The sequence below is a fragment of the Coregonus lavaretus genome, assembly GCF_964263955.1.
Source record: "Coregonus lavaretus genome assembly, chromosome: 19".
Lineage (NCBI taxonomy): Eukaryota > Metazoa > Chordata > Actinopteri > Salmoniformes > Salmonidae > Coregonus > Coregonus lavaretus.
In genome coordinates, this window is record NC_140006.1 from 8,558,873 (window position 1) to 8,580,211 (window position 21,339).

General features: G+C 44.8%; 1 protein-coding gene across 2 annotated transcripts in view; it reads right to left on the reverse strand.

Annotated features, from left to right (window-relative positions):
• Positions 1–21,339, reverse strand: part of LOC311146498 (rho GTPase-activating protein 12-like) — a 79,411-nt gene that overhangs the window by 3,563 nt on the left and 54,509 nt on the right. Inside the window, exons 4-16 of one of the 2 annotated variants that reach the window (XM_084183000.1) lie at positions 15,308–15,517; positions 15,023–15,103; positions 13,704–13,838; positions 12,831–12,911; positions 12,208–12,269; positions 11,746–11,827; positions 8,832–8,933; positions 8,553–8,651; positions 8,241–8,340; positions 7,732–7,851; positions 6,581–6,679; positions 1,726–1,803; positions 1,297–1,431 (exon numbers count right to left, since the gene is read on the reverse strand). In XM_084183000.1, the coding sequence (XP_084039126.1) occupies positions 1,297–1,431; positions 1,726–1,803; positions 6,581–6,679; positions 7,732–7,851; positions 8,241–8,340; positions 8,553–8,651; positions 8,832–8,933; positions 11,746–11,827; positions 12,208–12,269; positions 12,831–12,911; positions 13,704–13,838; positions 15,023–15,103; positions 15,308–15,517 (1,384 nt within the window). The remainder of the gene's footprint in view (positions 1–1,296; positions 1,432–1,725; positions 1,804–6,580; positions 6,680–7,731; positions 7,852–8,240; positions 8,341–8,552; positions 8,652–8,831; positions 8,934–11,745; positions 11,828–12,207; positions 12,270–12,830; positions 12,912–13,703; positions 13,839–15,022; positions 15,104–15,307; positions 15,518–21,339) is intronic. The other variant, XM_084183001.1, reaches the window with a different exon arrangement.

The window sequence follows — 21,339 nt, forward strand, 5'->3', positions numbered from 1 at the left end:
TTTCTGGACAAACTGTCAGAAACCGTCTCAGGGAAGCTCATCTGCGTGCTCGTCGTCCTCACCAGGATTTTGACCTGACTGGAGTTTGGCGTCGTAACTGACTACGGTTGGCAAATGCTTACCTTCTAACTATACCAGGCAGATGGAAGACAGTGTGCATGGCGTCGTGTGGGCGAGCAGTTTGCTGATGTCAACATTGTGAACAGAGTGCCTCATGGTGGCCGTGGGGTTTGGTATGGGCTGGCATAAGCTATGGACAATGAACACATTTGCATTTTATTGATGGCAATTTGAATGCACAGAGACACCGTGACGAGATCCTGAGGCCCATTGTCGTGCTATTCATCCGCCGCCTTCACATCATGTTTCAGCATGATAATGCACAGCCCCATGTCGCAAGAATTTGTACACAATTCCTGGAAGCTGAAAATGTCCCAGGTCTTCCATTGCCTGCATACTCACCAGACATGTCACCCATTGAGCATGTTTGGGATGCTCTGGATCTACGTGTAAGACAGCATGTTCCAGTTATATCCAGCAATATCCAGCAACTTTGCACAAGCATTGAAGAGGAGTGGGACAAGATTTCACAGACCACAATCAACAGCCTGATCAACTCTATGTTCAGTGTAGCTCTGACCTGTACTTACTATGACTGTGATACAGTGTGTGGTTGTCCCACCTAGCTATCTTAAGACGAATGCAGTTGCTCTGGATAAGAGCGTCTGCTAAATGACTAAAATGTTAAATGTAAAAATGTACAGCCGCATACAAAATAAAAATAATGCATACTCACAATACATACTGTACATTGCACATTACCCATGTCATATATACTGTACAAGTCTCACACAGCCACATACATAACAACATGCTTCACGTTCAGAAACAACACACTGGATGGATCTAATACAGGGAATGGGCAACTTTGATGGGGGGCCCCCAGCCGGTAATTCGACCATGATAACAAGTTTAAATAGCTGGCACCTAAACTAATTTAGCAATCTAAAAAATGTTAGCTGACATGGTCAAATTGACTGACTATCAGTGACTGACATAACAAGACAAAAACTGCTGATGCACAAGCAAATTTCGAAATTTGCACCTTGTGTATTGGGGGGGGAATTGATCCGAGGGCCAGTTGCCCATCCCAGATCGAATAACTGAATGACATGTACGCCATGTATTTACAGTAGTAACAACCTTCCTTCATCAACATTAAGTAATAGCACACTTGTAATGTCACTAATGATGATAAATTAAGAAACATTTCTATTAATGGTACAGTGTACTCACTGATGGCGTTGACAAAGTCATGGAATAAGTTGTAAGTGAAGAGCGGTTCAGGTAGCTCTCTAAAGAACATCTTCAACGCTCCCGTAGTCACGTGGATATCTTCCCATTTTCCCTCCTCAAGGTCCACCTTCTCATCTACACACACACACAGATAAAGACACAGGGTTATTCAGTGTCCTATGTAGAGTGTACGCTATAGGTACAAGTATACAGGCTTGCAGTTAGAGTTGCACAGTTCTGGTAACTTTCCTAAAATCTCCAGAAGTCCTGGTTGGAGGGAATAAGCAGGAAATCCTGAATACTCTAACCGGGAAATCTGCAAAGCCAGGGGATTTTGTGGTAAAGTTACCAGAACTTTGCAAGCCTAGTTGCAGTATACAGAGAGAGAGAGAGAGAGTGAGAGAGGAGGGCAGTAGCAATAGTACCTACCATGATTGACGGCGAAGCGTAGTTTCTGGATGACCGCCAGGTTCCCACTCACTCTGTATAGCCCGTCCACATTCAGAGCTGCAGACAGAGGAACACAGAGGAGCACCACCATCACACAACCGTTGGCAGTAGCCCAATTGTTTGCATTGTTTTAACGTTCCTTCATGGATATGCAAACTCAACAAAGGCTGTTTAGAGTGCCTGGTAAGCCTTTATTTTTCCTGCTAATATCATCACACCATCAGAATGAGAGACAACCAACAGACAGACACAGTCAGACACAGGAGCACACGGTAACACTACTTGACACCTAGCGTCATAACACGTAATGACACGTTCATAACCATGTCATAATCTGTCATAACAGCTGACATAACCTGTCATAATATGGTCATAACACTGCCATGACCCATATATTTACACCTGTTGTGACATATATTGCGTTATTTTATGGCTGGTTATGACACCTACATAAGAGCGTCAACTAATAGTCTTGGAAGGATCCTGCTTGATTCTGTAAGTAGAATTGTTTGAACTTGTAAACTGTGTTGGTTCTGTCTGTCTGTCATAGTTAGTAAGCTACCCAGTCTGCTTAAGAAGCGATTGCTACCCGTTCACACTGGAAGCAGGTCCAGCCACTTCTTTTGTTCTCTGCAGATTACAACTCAATAGGAGGGGGAGTGGCTACACTTGTGCTAGGCAATTAGCTTAGTGTTATTAGCACAAACTCTTTGTTCAGTGGCAGCTGTCTGCGGCAGCTGTCCCCAAAACGAAGACTGTCCCTGAAACAAAGACAGTTCTGCCAAGTTGTTCTGCGGGAGTTAGTCGAGGGACGCTCTCTCGCTTCCCCAGATGTTTAGTTAATTTCATTCCAATCTCTTTTGCATTATTGTAGCCTTTTCTCTAGCCTGTCAACTATGTGTCTGTCTATCCCTGTTCTCTCCTCTCTGCACAAGCCATACAAACGCTTCACACCGCGTGGCTGCTACCACTCTAATCTGGTGGTCCCTGCGCGCACAAACCACGTGGAGTTCCAGGTCTCCGGCAGCTTCTGGAACTGCTGTTCTGCGGCCAACAAGGCAGAGTTAATCTCAGCCTATGCTACCCTCCAGTCTCTCGACTTCTTGGCGCTGACGGAAACATGGATTGCCACAGAAAACACTGCTTCTCCTACTGCTCTTTCCTCGTCTGATCATGTGTTCTCGCATACCCCGAGAGCATCTGGTCAGCGCGGCGGTGGCACAGGAATCCTCATCTCTCCCAAGTGGACATTATCTATTTTCCCCCTGACCCATCTGTCTATCTCCTCATTTGAATTCCATGCTGTCACAGTCACTAGCCCATTCAAGCTTAACATCCTTGTCATTTATCGCCCTCCAGGTTCCCTTGGAGAGTTCATCAATGAGCTTGACGCCTTGATAAGTTCCTTTCCTGAGGATGGCTCACCCCTCACAGTTCTGGGTGACTTTAACCTGCCGACGTCTGCCTTTCCTCTTTTGACCTCACCCTCTCACCGTCCCCCCCTACTCACAAGACAGGCAATACGCTTGACCTCATCTTTACTAGATGCTGTTCTTCTACTAATCTCACTGCACCTCCCCTCCAAGTCTCCGATCACTACTTTGTATCCTTTTCTCTCTTACTTTCCTCCAACACTACTCACTCCGCTCCTACTCAGATGGTAATGTGCCGTCGCAACCTTCGCTCTCTCTCTCCCGCTACTCTCTCCTCTTCCATCCTATCATCTCTTCCCTCTGCTAAATCCTTCTCCCTCCGGTCTCCTGATTCTGTCTCCTCAACCCTCCTCTCCTCCCTTTCTGCCTCTTTTGACTCTCTATGTCCCCTATCCTCCCGGCCGGCTCGGTCCTCCCCTCCTGCTCCGTGGCTTGACGACTCATTGCGAGCTCACAGAACAGGGCTCCGGGCAGCCGAGCGGAAATGGAGGAAAACTAGACTCCCTGCGGACCTGTCATCTTTTCACTCCCTCCTCTCTACTTTTTCTTCCTCTGTTTCTGCTGCAAAGCCACTTTCTACCACTCAAAATTTCAAGCCTCTGCCTCTAACCCTAGGAAGCTCTTTGCCACCTTCTCCTCCCTGCTGAATCCTCCTCCTCCTCCCCCTCCCTCCTCCCTCTCTGTGGATGACTTCATCAACCATTTTGAAAAGAAGGTTGACGACATTCGATCCTCATTTATTAAGTCAAATGACACCACTGGTCCTGCTCACACTGCCCTACCCTATGCTTTGACTTCTTTCTCCCCTCTCTTTCCAGATGAAATCTTGCGACTTGTGACGGCCGGCCGCCCAACAACCTGCCCGCTTGACCCTATCTCCTCCTCTCTTCTCCAGACCATTTCCGGAGACCTTCTCCCTTACCTCACCTCGCTCATCAACTCATCCTTGACCGCTGGCTATGTCCCTTCCGTCTTCAAGAGGGCGAGAGTTGCACCCCTCCTCAAAAAACCTACACTCGATCCCTCCGATGTCAACAACTACAGACCAGTATCCCTTCTTTATTTTCTCTCCAAAACTCTTGAGCGTGACGTCTCTAGCCAACTCTCCTGCTATCTCTCTCAGAATGACCTTCTTGATCCTAACCAGTCAGGTTTCAAGACTGGTCATTCAACTGAGACTGCTCTTCTCTGTGTCACGGAGGCTCTCCGCACTGCCAAAGCTAACTCTCTCTCCTCTGCTCTTATCCTTCTAGACCTATCTGCTGCCTTTGATACTGTGAACCATCAGATCCTCCTCTCCACCCTCTCCGTGTTGGGCATCTCCGGCGCTGTTCACTCTTGGATTGCATCCTCCCTGACAGGTCACTCCTACTTGGTGGCGTGGCGAGAATCTGTCTCCGCACCACGTGCTCTCACCACTGGTGTCCCCCCAGGGCTCAGTTCTAGGCCCTCTCCTATTCTCTCTATACACCAAGTCACTTGGCTCTGTCATATCCTCACATGGTCTCTCCTATCATTGCTACGCAGACGACACTCAATTAATTTTCTCCTTTCCCCCTTCTGATAACCAGGTGGCGAATCACATCTCTGCATGTCTGGCAGACATATCAATGTGGATGGCGGACCACCACCTCAAGCTGAACCTCGGCAAGACGGAGCTGCTCTTCCTCCCGGGGAAGGACTGCCCGCTCCATGATCTCGCCATCACGGTTGACAACTCCATTGTGTCCTCCTCCCAAAGTGCAAAGAACCTTGGCGTGACCCTGGACAACACCCTGTCGTTCTCTGCTAACATCAAAGCGGTGACCCGATCCTGCAGGTTCATGCTCTACAACATTCGCAGAGTACGACCCTACCTTACACAGAAAGCGGCACAGGTCCTAATCCAGGCACTTGTCATCTCCCGTCTGGAATACTGCAACTCGCTGTTGGCTGGGCTCCCTGCCTGTGCCATTAAACCCCTGCAAATTATCCAGAACGCTGCAGCCCGTCTGGTGTTCAACCTTCCCAAGTTCTCTCACGTCACCCCGCTCCTCCGCACAATCCACTGGCTTCCAGTTGAAGCTTGCATCTACTACAAAACCATGGTGCTTGCCTACGGAGCTGTGAGGGGAACGGCACCTCCTTACCTTCAGGCTCTGATCAGACCCTACACCTAAACGAGGGCACTACGTTCATCCACCTCTGGCCTGCTAGCCCCCCTACCTCTACGGAAGCACAGTTCCTGCTCAGCCCAGTCAAAGCTATTTGCTGCTCTGGCACCCCAATAGTGGAACAAGCTCCCCCACGACGCCAGGACAGCGGAGTCACTGACCACCTTCCGGAGACACTTGAAACCCTACCTCTTTAAGGAATACCTGGAATAGTATAATAGTAATCCTTCTACCCCCCCCTTTACTACCACTGTCTTTTGTCTAAACTAACACCTGACTTATTTCACCTGCTAGCACTGACATGTTTAAAGAAATGTACTTATTGTGATCGAGATGTAGTTGTCCCTGATTGCACTGACTTTGCTCACAGCTGCTTGTTTGAAGAAGTGTACTTACTGTGATCAAGATGTGGTTGTCCCACTGGCTATCCTAAGTTGAATGCACCAATTTGTAAGTCGCTCTGGATAAGAGCGTCTGCTAAATGACTTAAATGTAAATGTAAAACACACATTTATTCAAATGTGTTTTTTCCCTGCCAAGTGGTTTCCTTTCGTTTCAAAGTTTGTTTCTTAAATACTTTGTCGTTGTTGAAATGAATTCTTTACAGTCATGTTTTTTTAATCATATTTTTAGAAAATACACTTTATGACACTGTCATGAAGAATTATGACCATCCTGTGTCACTTTACTTAGACTAAGAAAATGCACTTTATGAGACTGTCAAGAAGCATTATGACCATCCTGTGTCACTTTACCTGGACTAAGAAAATACACTTTATGACACTGTCATAAAGCATTATGACTATCATAATCATATAAGCCTGATAGGCCTATCACGTACATGCCCTTATGTCAGACATCAGTCATAAAGAGGGTGTCTTGTCCTGATCCTGAAATCTGATCTTGCATTCATTCCAGTCATCAGCAACAGAGCATTGGGGTAGGTACATGTCTGACATCAATGTGTGCGTAATTACAATGGTAATTTCATATGGTCAATTTCAGAAATAAAATACTATTGACAAGTAGGCTGTAGTGTAATGGAATGTATTACCCTGTGTGGTAGGATTTATGGGTTTTGACACAATTTATGTCACAGCAGGTCTAAATATATGTTACATGACAGTGTTATGACCATATTATGACAGGTTATGACAACTTAGGCCAGCTGTTATGACATATTATGATAACGTGTCATAACGTGCTATGACGTTAGGTGTCAAGTAAAGTGTTACCGAGCACACATACCATTGTTTTCCACGTGGTCGATGCACATTGTGACGAAACTTGGCACGGACGCGTTCTCTCTCCGACAGAGGTCACTCAGACTGCAGCCAAACACCTGGTCTGAGACAAACAGACAGGGACAGGGTTATTTTTATAGAGGTCCAAAGTACTCCGCTACTGGAAAACAAAGGCTATTCTATCTTTAACACAACGGCACGGATTTAGTTTGCCATTGCCAAAATGGAGTCCTAATTGTGCACGTGTGGTAAAGTTCTCTGCATAGAAATAGAATCACTAGAATGGACATCACCATGTCAGCTATACTGAGTGTACCAGGGTTGGGGTCAATTTGGAATTCCTGAATTTAATTCAATTCGACCCATGAAATGAAATTCTAATTTGAATTGGCCACAGTCCACAGGAAGCAGAATTTGAATCAAATTTAAATTAAAATAAGTAGAATTTAATTCAAACCAATACAAATAAATGTAACTGAGACATGAAACATATGACTCTCATTCCTTTGACAAATATTTTGCCAAACGCATCTGCCACCTCTTAATAAAGAAAATATTAGTTTGATTCTAACTCAAAGATGTCAAACAAGTGGTCACGTGTAGCTCAGTTGGTAGAGCAATGCGTTTGCAACGCCAGGGTTGTGGGTTCGTTTCCCACGGGGGACCAGTATGAAAAAAAAATTTATGCACTCACTAACTGTAAGTCACTCTGGATAAGTGTGTCTGCTAAATGATTAAAATGTAAACAGTATTTTGTTTGTATTTTTTTCATTCGATGTTAGGTTGATACTTTCCAGTCTGGAGTGTTTGTTAATGCATCCTGGGAAATATATATATATTTTTTATAATAACATGCAAGTGAATAATGAATTATTATAAACAACCTACAAAATGATCTTAGAATATTTCCAGACCACTGTAATTATAAAAATGTTTAGGAGGATGATTGAATTAAATTCATATTCTGCTTCCTGTGGGGTGTGGCCAGTTCAAATTAAATAATTACAATTGAAAGACCAATTCTCAACTCAATTCAGAATTGACCCCAACCCTGGAGTGTACCCATAAGGATGAAGTCCATTTGCTGTGGTCTGAGAGGCTATCCCCATTCTAGTGTTTTTATTTATATGGTTCAGTGCTGTCTCTCTGTAATACCTTTGATGTAGCCCTTGTCTCTGACCGCTTGCAGAGTGGGTCTGCGTGTGAGGAACTTCATAAGCTTGTGTCTGGTCTTCTTGTCATCTGACGTGTCCATACTGGTGGGACCCTTCATGGCTACAGACCAATGACAACAGACGTTCAGATGACACATTTTCTACTAACTCTAGAAACACTGACAGGTTTCATGGCTATAGACTAATAACAAATGGGATTTTACCGTATTATTAACAACTTAACACAATAAATGATCATCAACATCTTCTGTAGACAAATGGCAATGGGAGATGATTTAACACACTGACACACATGATGATCAACAATAGCATCCTTGGTTAACAAAGATGAACGATCTCAAACACACATGTGAGGGTTTGGTTTAGGGTAACAGACAGACAGAGACAGACAGAGACAGACAGAGACAGACAGAGACAGGGACAGACAGGGACAGACAGGGACAGACAGAGACAGACAGAGACAGACAGAGACAGACAGGCTGCACTAACCTCTGCTCATAGAGTCTCTGTGGTCTTTCTCTTTGTCTTGTTTCTCAGCTCCAGGAGACTCTGGCATGTCCACCTCTATGGCCTCATCTGACTCCCAGGCCTACAGTATGGTAGGTAACACACAAACAGGGAAACAGGAAGGGGACAGTCAGAAACAGGTAGGCTACCTTTGGGCTGGCAATACCATCAAGGCCCAATGACAAAACATGCCAGCTCTGCCACTTAGTGGATATTGTGACAAACATTACGATGAATCAGATTTGTGTTGTGTGTGTGTGTGTATGTGTCGTGTGTGTGTTTGTGTAGACTCACGTGTGTGCTGACGGTGTCCATTAGTGCTCTGTACCAGTCGTTGATGATGCTGTCATTCTCTGACTGGATCAGCAGCTCTGTGCCCTGATGGGTTTTCAGCTGCAGGAGGAGACAAAGTTGTTGAGTTTTTTAACACTAAGACATTACTCCAACATGAAATAATCCTCCCTGTCATGTGGTGCTACCATTGTATATGTCTGAGGCAATGCTATAGCCTTAACAGAATTGTCCAAGGGGACATATTCAAGCTGTTTGAATTGTGTGTAGGAGCTCACTCACCTCTATGACATGCTTCTTGCTGGACTTGTCCTTGGAAGCCCACTCTATAGATCCTCCTCTCAGGTCCACAGTAAACTCTGGCTTGGACTGACTGCCTCCAAACTACAGGGAGAAACAAGTACACTACATGACCAAAAAGTATGTGGACACCTGCTCGTCGAACATCTCATTCCAAAATCATGGATATGGAGTTGGTCCCCACTTTGCTGCTATAACAGCCTCCACTCTTCTGGGAAGGCTTTTCACTAGATGTTGGAATATTGCTGCGGGGACTTGCTTACATTCAGCCACAAGAGAATAAGTGAGGTCGGGCACTGATGTTGGGCGATTTGGCCTGGCTCGCAGTCGGCGTTCCAATTCAGGTCAGGGCTCTGTGCAGGCCAGTCAAGTTCTTCCACACCGATCTCGACAAACCATTTCTGTATGGACCTCGCTTTGTGCACGGGGGCATTGTCATGCTGAAACAGGAAAGGGCCTTCCCCAAACTGTTGCCACAAAGTTGGAAGCACAGAATCTTCTAGAATGTCATTGTATGCTGTATCGTTAAGATTTCCCTTCACTGGAACTAAGGGGCCTACACGAACCATGAATAACAGCCCTAGACCATTATTCCTCCTCCACCAAACTTTAGAGTTGGTACCATGCATTCGGGCAGGTAGCGTTCTCCTGGCATCAGCCAAACCCAGATTTGTCCGTCGGACTGCCAGATGGTGAAGCGTGATTCATCACTCGAGAGAACGTGTTTCCACTGCTCCAGAGTCCAATGGCGGCAAGCTTTACACCACTCCAGCCGACGCTTGGCATTGCGCATGTTGATCTTAGGCTTGTGTGTGCCTGCTCGGCCATGGAAACCGACGAACAGTTATTGTGCTGACATTGCTTCCAGAGGCAGTTTGGAACTCGGCAGTGAGCTTCAGCACTCAGCGGTCCCGTTCTGTGAGCTTGTGTGGCCTACCACTTCGCGGCTGAGCTGTTGTTGCTCCTAGACGTTTCCACTTCACAATAACAGCACGTACAGTTGACCGGGAAGCTCTAGCAGGGCAGTAATCTGATGAACTGACTTGTTGGAAAGGTGGCATCCTATGACGGTGCAACGTTGAAAGTCACTGAGCTCTTCAGTAAGGCCATTTTACTGCCAATGTTTGTCTATGGAGATGGCATGGCTGTGTGCTCAATTTTATACACCTGTCAGCAATGGGTGTGGCTGAAATAGCCAAATCGATTAATTTGAAGGGGTGTCCACATACTTTGTATATATAGTGTAGAAACACACCACACCACAGTGTGGTGTCAATGGAGCTTGTCAATCCCACTGTCAATCCAGTGTTGTTGGTGAGATATTACTTAGGATAATGTTGTATCTAAGTTAGAGAGAGTGTCATCTACTACTAAACAACAGGTGCATCATTGAGTTTAGTCTACATTTACATTTACATTTTAGTCATTTAGCAGACGCTCTTATCCAGAGCGACTTACAGTTAGTGAATACATATTTTTGTATACTGGCCCCCTGTGGGAATCGAACCCACAACCCTGGCGTTACAAACGCCATGCTCTATCAACTGAGCTACATCCCTGCCGGCCATTCCCTCCCCTACCCTGGACGACGCTGGGCCAATTGTGCGCCGCCCATGAGTCTCCCGGTCGCGGCCGGCTGCGACAGAGCCTGGATTCGAACCAGGATCTCTAGTGGCACAGTTAGCACTGTCTATGTCTAGTCTATGTCTATGTCCCAAATGGTGCCCTATTTCCTATATATATTTTGTTGTTGTTGTTGTTGTTATTATATTAGGATCTCTTTAAGTCCTCATTGGAGTCCATAAACATTAAAATACAATTTATAATACAATCACATTTTCACATATAACACACTATTACAAACAGACATACAGTAATACACTGACATATTGACCAGATAAATACTCTAACAGTCTGAAAAGATAGATTGATTCCTTCACCTACCATAGTCATGCACAACCTTCCAATTTATTATATTTAAATGGTTCTAAAGTATTGTTTGCATTTATATATTGAAAGGTTTCTGGTTTGCTCAGATAAATTATTCAATTTCTTTATTACTCTGAATCGAAATATTATTTTGCGTATTTCTCTTTTCTGCCTATATAGTACACTACTTTAGACCAGAGCCCTATGAACCTCCCTTCCTACATGGAACCCCTTCGACTTGATTGTCTGACCTACCCCTCCTTTTACAAGCATGCCAACCTACATGAAAGAAACATCACAGCCACCCCCAGCCCATAAACCACTCCACCATGCAACACTCTTCCAATCCTATGGGCCCTGGTCAAAAGTAGTGCACTATAAAGGGAAAAGGGTGCCATTTGGGATGGAGACTACACCCTACACCTTACTGAATCTAGCCTTAGAGCACCATGGGTACTGGAGGAGAGAGAGGCCATCCTCTAGCTAGCCTGACCCCATGAAGGAGGAGTCCACTCCACTCCCTTTACGGCTCGCCCCCAAGTCTGGGATTGACCAATAACAGGCAGAGGAGTCAGAGCAGCAGCCAGCATGACAGACAGTCTCGGGTTGCATAATTCCAGTAACTTTCCCCAAAATCCTGGTTGAAGGATTCTGGATTTCCTGAATTTTGGGAATGATACTGGAATTTTACAGCTCTAGACAAATGGGAGGAGGCATGTGAGGACGAGCGGCAGCATGGGATAGGAGGAGGAGACGACAGGGTGGGGCTTGACCACCGAGGAGCGCCTCCAGTTGCCTAGCAGCGAGAGTAGCAGCTCAGCGAAGGAGGAGCCACCAAGGTAATATGGCTTGATGTAGAGAGGGACGGGGGAAATTGCCATGGTCAGAGGTTCTATTCCTGTTCTACTCTATTTCTATGGTTTGAACACTCTAGTGTAGAGTACAGTAGCAGATTGACACTACTCACCCAGCTGGTCCCGCCCCCCTGGCCTTTAGCGAATAGTAGCGAGGAGCCCTGGAGGACTGTCCAGGACGACGTCCAATTCTTCCTGTAAACACACACACACACACACACACATACATAAGACATCCTACATCATTCAGGCTGAGGCCACACAGAGACGTATAAAGAAAACATATGAATTCATCATTGTCAGTTTTTGTCTGTCAAAGGTTAAATTTAAGTCAACGTTTTTCTTTTTACAGACAATTATCTCAGTTGTCCATCATCCGTCAACGGATGACCCCCATTGAAAAACGATTGTCTCAAGCCGCAATTTTGGACACAAAATCTATTTTTGCCCCCAAGTCATCTTACATCATTCATACATATTGTTTCAACTCAACAAACACTCCATGTTGTGTTGCTTTGACCAGCAGTTTATCAGTATGTGTAGGATATTCCTGTCCCAAAGCCAGTACCACTCACCGTACTTTTTTGCCATGCTCAGTGATCTTGGTCACATTGAGAACACCACACTTCTCTGAAGGCTGCAGAGAAACAAAGGGAGACACATCATCATCACATGTAGACAGGGCTAGACACAACTGACAGGGAAAAAAGCTATACACATTCTCTGTCCCAAATGACACCCTATTTCCTATATAGTGCACCACTTTTGACCAAAAGGGACACAAACATACAAAAAGCAGCCCAAACAAACAACCCAAACCAGAGAGACTGAAGGAAAGAGTAGACAAGAAAGTAGAAGCTTTAGTATGACTGACATCAGGCAGAGAAACCACAGCAGGACAACACTTAATAGTTCCCCCACAGTCTAGTCTGTGATAGAGGGTTACAGTCACCACCACCACCACTATTTGGTTCCAATACAGGTCGAATATTTACAGAGTCACCAGCAGAGCAAAACGTCATTTGACAATTCAGGCAAGACAAGAGACAAGAGTTTCTACTGATTTTCTACAATTTTCTATGAAAATGGACATCAGGGGACCATAACAGTAGAACAGGAGAAGACAGAAGAGGAGCACACAGAGAACAGAGGGAAGGCCACACTACGGGAGAGGAGAGAGAGCGAGGGGGATACTAACAGAGGTTGGGGGCTTGGGGGACGAGGGGTCTGAGCAGTTGGAGTCAGGAGAGCCGGGGACCTTGGGGCCCAACTCAGCGTCCTAGTGATGAGAATGACAACACCGTCTAAGAACTACAGAGTACTACAGAGGGATGTTCCAGAAAGCAGAGTTGTTGAATGTTATCAAGTATTCTTTCAAAATAGCATAATTAAACCATGCAATTAATACATTTAGATTGTAGCTCAAATCAAACTACTAACTGAGGGAAAGGAAAGGTCGATATTGCCATGCTTACATCACTACTACGTAGATTATTGTAGATTATAGAAGTGATTATAGATTATATTATTATAATGATAGATTATAGAAGTGATCAATGGGTCATCATTAAATTTGTTTTTCAGATCAATGGGAATTAACAAGAGGAAGTGGCAGCAAGCTCGGAACGTGATAGGCCTGATTGGATGAAGGTATCATTTGATTAGATGAAGGATGTGATCATTCTCGCTCTCTAAGATTATCAAGCAAGGTGATTGGCTGCTGGGATTGGAGGGTGTAGGGGCACCGTGGGGGAGGGGCACTGACTTTTGTCTGTCTGTAAGGGTGGGGGCGGCCAGAGCTTGTACGGAAACGCCTGTTGTTTTTGATGAGTCACTGCAGAACAGAATCATGAGTCTACAACTACCCCTCACATTCACATCATGATCGTGTTCCAAATGGCAACCTATTCCTATGTAGTGCATTACTTTTGACCAGGGCCCTGTTGCCATTTGGGACTCAAGACTACAACTACATCTCATATTCACATAATAAACACACTCACTAGACAAGATACCTCAGAGACTAGAAATTGGACCTATAAAGAAACTTTAATTATTTGGGGCATCTCACCTTGTCGTTGGTGTCCAGTACGTAGGTGCTGTGTCTCCACTTGGTCAGGACGATGGGCTCTACATGCTTCCTGTCCAGACTGCGGCTCTTAGGGGTGTCTCCTCCGCCCGGCAGGGGAGAAGGGGAATGGTTGTACTGCAGAGAGAGAGAGAGAGAGAGAGAGAGAGAGAGAGAGAGAGAGAGAGAGAGAGAGAGAGAGAGAGAGAGAGAGAGAGAGAGAGAGAGAGAGAGAGAGAGAGAGAGAGAGAGAGAGAGAGAGAGAGAGAGAGAGAGAGAGAGAGAGAGAGAGAGAGAGAGAGAGAGAGAGAGAGAGAGAGAGAGAGAGAGAGAGAGAGAGATGGGGACAAACATCATACAGAGGTACTAATAAACATCAACACTTTCAACGAGAAAGACAAACCTAGCACTAACTTATATGAAACAAATAAGCCTAAATATGTTTGGGGACAAGCAATCAGTCCAAACTATTCAACCAATGCTGTGTTCATAACCAACTGGGAAGGTGGAAATTACTAGCTGTGAAGTTGTAAATACCAGTTGGATGCATTCACGTGCTTTGAACTCATTGAGAAACGCAGATTGGATCCCGGGCTGTGTCGCAGCCGGCCGCGACCGGGAGACCCATGAGGCGGCGCACAATTGGCCCAGTGTCGTCCGGGATAGGGGAGGGTTTAGCCGGCCGGGATGTCCTTGTCCCATCGCGCTCTAGCGACTCCTGTGGCGGATCGGGCGCATGCACGCTGACACGGTCGCCAGTTGTATGTGTTTCCTCCGACACATTGGTGCGGCTGGCTTCCGGGTTAAGAAAGCATTGTGTCAAGAAGCAGTGCGGCTTGGCAGGGTCGTGTTTCGGAGGATGCATGGCTCTCGACCTTCGCCTCTCCCGAGTCTGTACGGGAGTTACAGCGATGGGACAAGACTAACTACCAATTGGATATCACGAAATTGGGGAGAAAAACTGGCAAAAAGTACACGTAAAAATTAAAAATATATTGGCTAATGGCCAAGAAGCTGCATAAACCATAAGCTAAAAGTACAGCTACCATACTTGTAAACAAATGACAGTGTTTAAAAAACATATGAATAGATTGCTTTTTATAAATAATGTTTTGCATTTAACTGCAGAAAATGCTGTTATGGAGGTCATTTCCTTGGTAGGTGACATCAGAGGTCAGCATGTGGGAGAAGTCGGAGCTCAGGGATGATAGACGAGTTTCCCACTTGTAATATACCAGTTGGAGGGGCGGTCAAGTAGAATTTTCCCACTTGATTACGAACGCAGGGTAAATTGGAGGTAGTGTACTGGGGCTGGGCCATACCTTGGGAAGCTCCCACTCAGATCTTGAGCCGTCAGCACTGTAGTAGTAGGGTCGGCCCTGTTCATCCACATGCTTTATCCACTGGACGGACACGGACACACACACACACACACACACACACACACACACACACACACAGGAGACTAGATGAGCATCACTGACTTCACTGAAAATTCACCTATTGTGGTGCAGTGGTCCGGTCTATGTGTAATATAGAGCAGAACTAAGAGGCCAACTCAGAGGCCATGACAGTGAAGACAGACACAGAGAGAGAGTCCCCAGTACCTTCTCATTAGTATAGTCACTAACATACAGAGTGTGTCCATGCTCATCCAGCTCTTCTGACCAACCCCGGGGCGGGGAACCATACTGGCTGTCTGATTGGCTAGAATACGTGCTGTGGCAGTTGTCCTCCAACGACTGAGGCTGGAAGCGTCCAATGGAGAGCGAGAGGAGTGGAAGGAAGGACGGGGAGAAAGAGAGAGGTGGAGTTGTCTATGATAAGGGGGAAACGGAAGAGGAAGAGGGAGGCAGAGAGAAAGAAATAGAGAGAAAAGGGGAGAGAGAGAAGGACCAATCACCATTGAGTTATGTATGCATAGAGAATAGAAAGCACCAATCACCAGTCATGATTAATCATAGTCAGAGCTACAGTATAGAGGTCACCGTCACCCACAATGTACAGCCAAGAACACTGCAGTCACTTACAGCACAGCATAGCACCAATCCTGGGGTCAAATACTATTTGAAATCTTTCAAATACTTTAAGCGTTTGCTGTAGCCTGCCTGGAGTGTGCAAATGAGAGGGGTTTACAGTTTTGGGACTATTCTATAGGTCCATTAAATCCCCCTAGAGTCAAAGTGCCCGAGGCTGGGTTTCTACTAAGCTAAAATATGGAATTGTTTTAAGAGGGTCATACCAAGGATCATTTAGCCATTTGATTTTGAATTTTAGGACCAAAAACGATTTTTTCCCCTCTGGTTGCACATTTAACATTCTGGTAGAAATTAGGTAAAACAGATTTAAGTTTCCCTGCATTAAAGCCCCCGGCCACTAGGAGCGCCGCCTCTGGATCAGCGTTATCCTGTTTGCTTATGGCCTTATACAGCTCATTGAGTGTTGTCTTAGTGCCAGTATCGGTTTGTGGTGGTAAATAGACAGCCACGAAAAATATAGATGAAAACTCTCTTGGTAAATAGTGTGGTCTACAGCGTATCATGAAATGCTCTACCTCAGGCGAGCAAAACATCGAGACTTCCTTAATATTAGATTTCGTGCACCAGCTGCCGTTTACAAATATACACAGACCGCCACCCCTTGGCTTACCGGAGGCAGCTGTTCTATCTTGCAGATGCAGCGTACATCCCACCAGCTACAGTGAGGGAAAAAAGTATTTGATCCCCTGCTGATTTTGTACGTTTGCCCACTGACAAAGAAATGATCAGTCTATAATTTTAATGGTAGGTTTATTTGAACAGTGAGAGACAGAATAACAACAAAAAAATCAGGAAAAACACATGTCAAAAATGTTATACAGTACATTGATTTGCATTTTAATGAGGGAAATAAGTATTTGACCCCTCTGCAAAACATGACTTAGTACTTGGTGGCAAAACCCTTGTTGGCAATCACAGAGGTCAGACGTTTCTTGTAGTTGGCCACCAGGTTTGCATACATCTCAGGAGGGATTTTGTCCCACTCCTCTTTGCAGATCTTCTCCAAGTCATTAAAGTTTTGAGGCTGACGTTTGGCAACTCAAACCTTCAGCTCCCTCCACAGATTTTCTATGGGATTAAGGTCTGGAGACTGGCTAGGCCACTCCAGGACCTTAATGTGCTTCTTCTTGAGCCACTCCTTTGTTGCCTTGGCCGTGTGTTTTGGGTCATTGTCATGCTGGAATACCCATCCACGACCCATTTTCAATGACCTGGCTGAGGGAAGGAGGTTCTTACCCAAGATTTGATGCGGTGAAGTTGTCCTGTCCCCTTAGCAGAAAAACACCCCCAAAGCATCATGTTTCACCTCCATGTTTGACGGTGGGGATGGTGTTCTTGTGGTCATAGGCAACATTCCTCCTCCTCCAAACACGGCGAGTTGAGTTGATGCCAAAGAGCTCGATTTTGGTCTGATCTGACCACAACACTTTCACCCAGTTCTCCTCTGAATCATTCAGATGTTCATTGGCAAACTTCAGACAGGCATGTATATGTGCTTTCTTGAGCAGGGGGACCTTGCGGGCGCTGCAGGATTTCAGTCCTTCACGGCGTAGTGTGTTACCAATTGTTTTCTTGGTGACTATGGTCCCAGCTGCCTTGAGATCATTGACAAGATCCTCCCGTGTAGTTCTGGGCTGATTCCTCACCATTCTCATGATCATTGCAACTCCACAAGGTGAGATCATGCATGGAGCCCCAGGCCGAGGGAGATTGACAGGTTTTTTGTGTTTCTTCCATTTGCGAATAATCGCACCAACTGTTGTCACCTTCTCACCAAGCTGCTTGGCGATGGTCTTGTAGCCCATTCCAGCCTTGTGTAGGTCTACAATCTTGTCCCTGACATCCTTGGAGAGCTCTTTGGTCTTGGCCATGGTGTTGAGTTTGGAATCTGATTGATTGATTGCTTCTGTGGACAGGTGTCTTTTATACAAGTAACAAACTGAGATTAGGAGCACTCCCTTTAAGAGTGTGTTCCTAATCTCAGTTGTTACCTGTATAAAAGACACCTGGGAGCCAGAAATCTTTCTGATTGAGAGGTGGTGAAATCCTTATTTCTCTCTTTAAAATGCAAATCAATTTATAACATTTTTGACATGCGTTTTTCTGGATTTTTTTGTTGTTATTCTGTCTCTCACTGTTCAAATAAACCTACCATTAAAATTATAGACTGATTATTTCTTTGTCAGTGTGCAAATGTACAAAATCAGCAGGGGATCAAATACTTTTTTCCCTCACTGTATATGTTATCCATGTGGTCGTTTATCCATGTCATCTATATGAGAGATTGTTCGTGAGGAGATTCCCTCTGCCCTCGACTTTATTATAACCGGTAAATGAATCATTGGGGGAGCTCACTGCTAAAGTGGATACCTATTCAATTAAAGTGGAAAGTCTGGAAAAGACAGCCAATGCGACAGAGGTGCGACTCTATGACCTGGAAACAGCACGAGCTAAATTGGAAGGGAAAATCAAACTCCTAAAAGAGAAAACGGAATCACTCGAAAATCATTCCTGTAAATTCAATGTGCGGATCACAGGACTTGAAACTGGTGTTGAAGCGGGAAAGCCAACTTCCTTTATGAGCAATATTTTCTATAAACTGTTCGGGCAGGAGAAGCTGGGTCCCATGCCGCTGATTAACTTTGTGCACCGCATGGGTCCTCTCCGGAACAGATCAGGTCTATGATTGTACGGATCCACAGCTTTGAAGTCAAGCTGCGAATTGTTCGCCTTGCAGCGGAATCTGGGAGTCTGACCTATGCAGGGAATAGGATCAGCATCTACCCGGACCTGATTGCCTAACTCAGCCTTTCTTAAAGTATGGGTCGCGGACCTGTTAATGGTGGGTTGCGACGTGTCAGAGTAAAAGTATAATTATTTCATTAATTACTGGAATTGAAGTGCAACTGCGCTCTCTGCTTAGCAGCAGTCTCTGCTCAGTTTGGCAGCTGCGCGAGTGGGAGATGCCCATGTGCTTAGCGGTTTACCTGATCTTTTTCCAGCAGTTTTCTTTAAGATCACTCCGCGACCCACACGCTGCAGCACTGTCGTTCAGCAACAGATGATGCGCTGTCTGCCACTGACTTGTCACCACCCGCCGTCACTTACCGCTGTCATCAAATGGACACATGCTAGCCACAAGTTCTGACTGACTCAATCATTATGAAGAGCAAATACAGCGCAGAGTTTCTCTATCTTTAATACATACTTTGTGAAATAACAAGGAATGCCCACAATATGTTTTGTGCGGGGAAGTGCTTAGTAATGAGTCTCTCAAAACGAACAAATTAATAAAACAACACGTCCTGCACAAACATCCACAGCATGACGGTAAACCCAGGGAGTTCTTTCAGAACAGGGCAGAATGCTTCAGGAAACAGTGCTTCGACAGTGGAAAAGTAAGTCAGCTAGCAAGGCATTGTTGTCATTTTATAACAGGTGTTGATAAGCAGAGTACTATCTCATAGTAGATGTGAGTTTCTCTTTCAAACATTCCCCTGGCCTTTTACACATCTAATAGCTAACGTTAGCAAAAGCAAGCTAGCTAGCTACTGATAGTGCAACCCTAAGTACCAGTACATATGAAGATTAAAAGTGGTCCTCTGTAGCTCAGCTGGAGTGCAACCCTAAGTACCAGTACATATGAAGATTAAAAGTGGTCCTCTGTAGCTCAGCTGGTAGAGCACGGCGCTTGTAACGCCAAGGTAGTGGGTTCGATCCCCGGGACCACCCATACACAAAAAAAAAATGTATGCACGCATGACTGTAAGTCGCTTTGGATAAAAGCGTCTGCTAAATGGCGTATTATTATTATTATCACACCTACTGTACATCTTACTGTAGAAATTATTGTTGAAAACAAGTCTAGATTGGAACTGTTGCTGTTAAAATACAAGTAATAATTTGTATTCTGAACTGGAATAAACTGATTGAAGCAAGATGCTTTTTGAGGCAAACACACTCACACAGTTCTAGGTGGCTCATCTACAGCAGGAAGCGGTCTCCTGCCTGCCCGAGAAAGCAGTAGATGTTCTGATCCAGTTTGGCACCACATACCTATGCGAATCAGGGTTCTCAACTCTGGCATACTTAAAAAACAAGTACAGAAACAGTCTCAATGCTGAGCATGCCTCAGTGTTGCACGGTCAAAAACAGTCCAGAATAGACATGCTTGTTGAAAACTTCAACCAGCCACACACCTCTCATTAGGACTGTGTGTGTTCTATTATACATCTGTGTGACGTGATTAATCAGTTTATTCCAGTTCAGATTGAATTTATTTTATCAGCAACAGTTCCAACCTAGACAGATATGTAAGAGTGTTTTTAATGGGGAAAAATAAACATGAATAGATATTTATATGGGTATTTCATTTCATTGTTATTTGTCTATATTGCATTTGTTTTAGGCTGGCATAATTGCAATGAAATGCACCGATATTTAAGTATAGTTGCATGTTTTCATAAGCTTGGGTCCCAGGAATACACAGAATTTCTCATTTGGGTCCCAGGCTGAAAATGTATAAGAACCCCTGGCCTAAGTGCTAAAAAAGAGGGAGAGCTACAACGAGGTGAGATCCCAGCTACGCAAGCTGAACCTGAGATGCGGTTTCATCCACCTGACAAAACTAATCTTGACCATCTAGAACACAACACGCACGTTTTCCAATGCCAAGGAAGCTCAAGACTTCTTTGAGAAGCACATCAAACCCAACACACAAGGGGACAAGCCGATAGATGGAACCCCATGACTGGCTCATTATTCAGGTATGCTATCCATGCACAATCATGCAGCCTAGCCCATGGCTATGATGCTGCCCTCAGCATAAGACAATGGATACCTTGTATGTTTGGGTACAAGGAACAATATTACTATTATTGCTGAGCATTGAACTTGTTATAATTACACTGACTGTACAAAACATTAGGAACACCTGCTCTTTCCATGACATAGACCGACCAGGTGAAAGCTATGATCCCTTATTGATGTAAATTCTTAAATAATCTTCAAATCAGTGTAGATGAAGGGGAGGACACAGGTTAAATTAGGATTTTTAAGCCTTGAGACATGGATTGTGTATGTGTGCCATTTAGAGGGTGAATGGGCAAGACACATTATTTAAGCACCTTTGAACGGGCTATGGTAATAGGTGCCAGGTGCACCTACTACCATGGCAACACTAGCTATTCTCTCATGGAGTTTGAAAGGCCTTGATATTCCTATCAAGCATTCCAGCTGTCTTGATATTCTAGCAAGAAACCATATTGATATAGCAATTCTCCAAGAAACACACCTGCTCTAAAAGGACACATAGAATAGAGAACCATTTGAACAAACTGGATGCTTTTTCCATCGGCCCCAAACAAAACTAAGGGAGCAATCATAATGATACATAAGAAACTCTAAATTACCCTCCTTGGTAAAGGCGAAGACCAAGAAGGCAGAATCACTTTACTTATGGAAAGAAAATTGCCTCAATTAATGTGTATGCTCCAAATTCATATGATCTTACGTTTTTGGATTCTCTGAACAGCATATATTATTACAATATTATTGGGACAGACATGAATGCCATTCTGGACATGCGGGACAAATCTAAT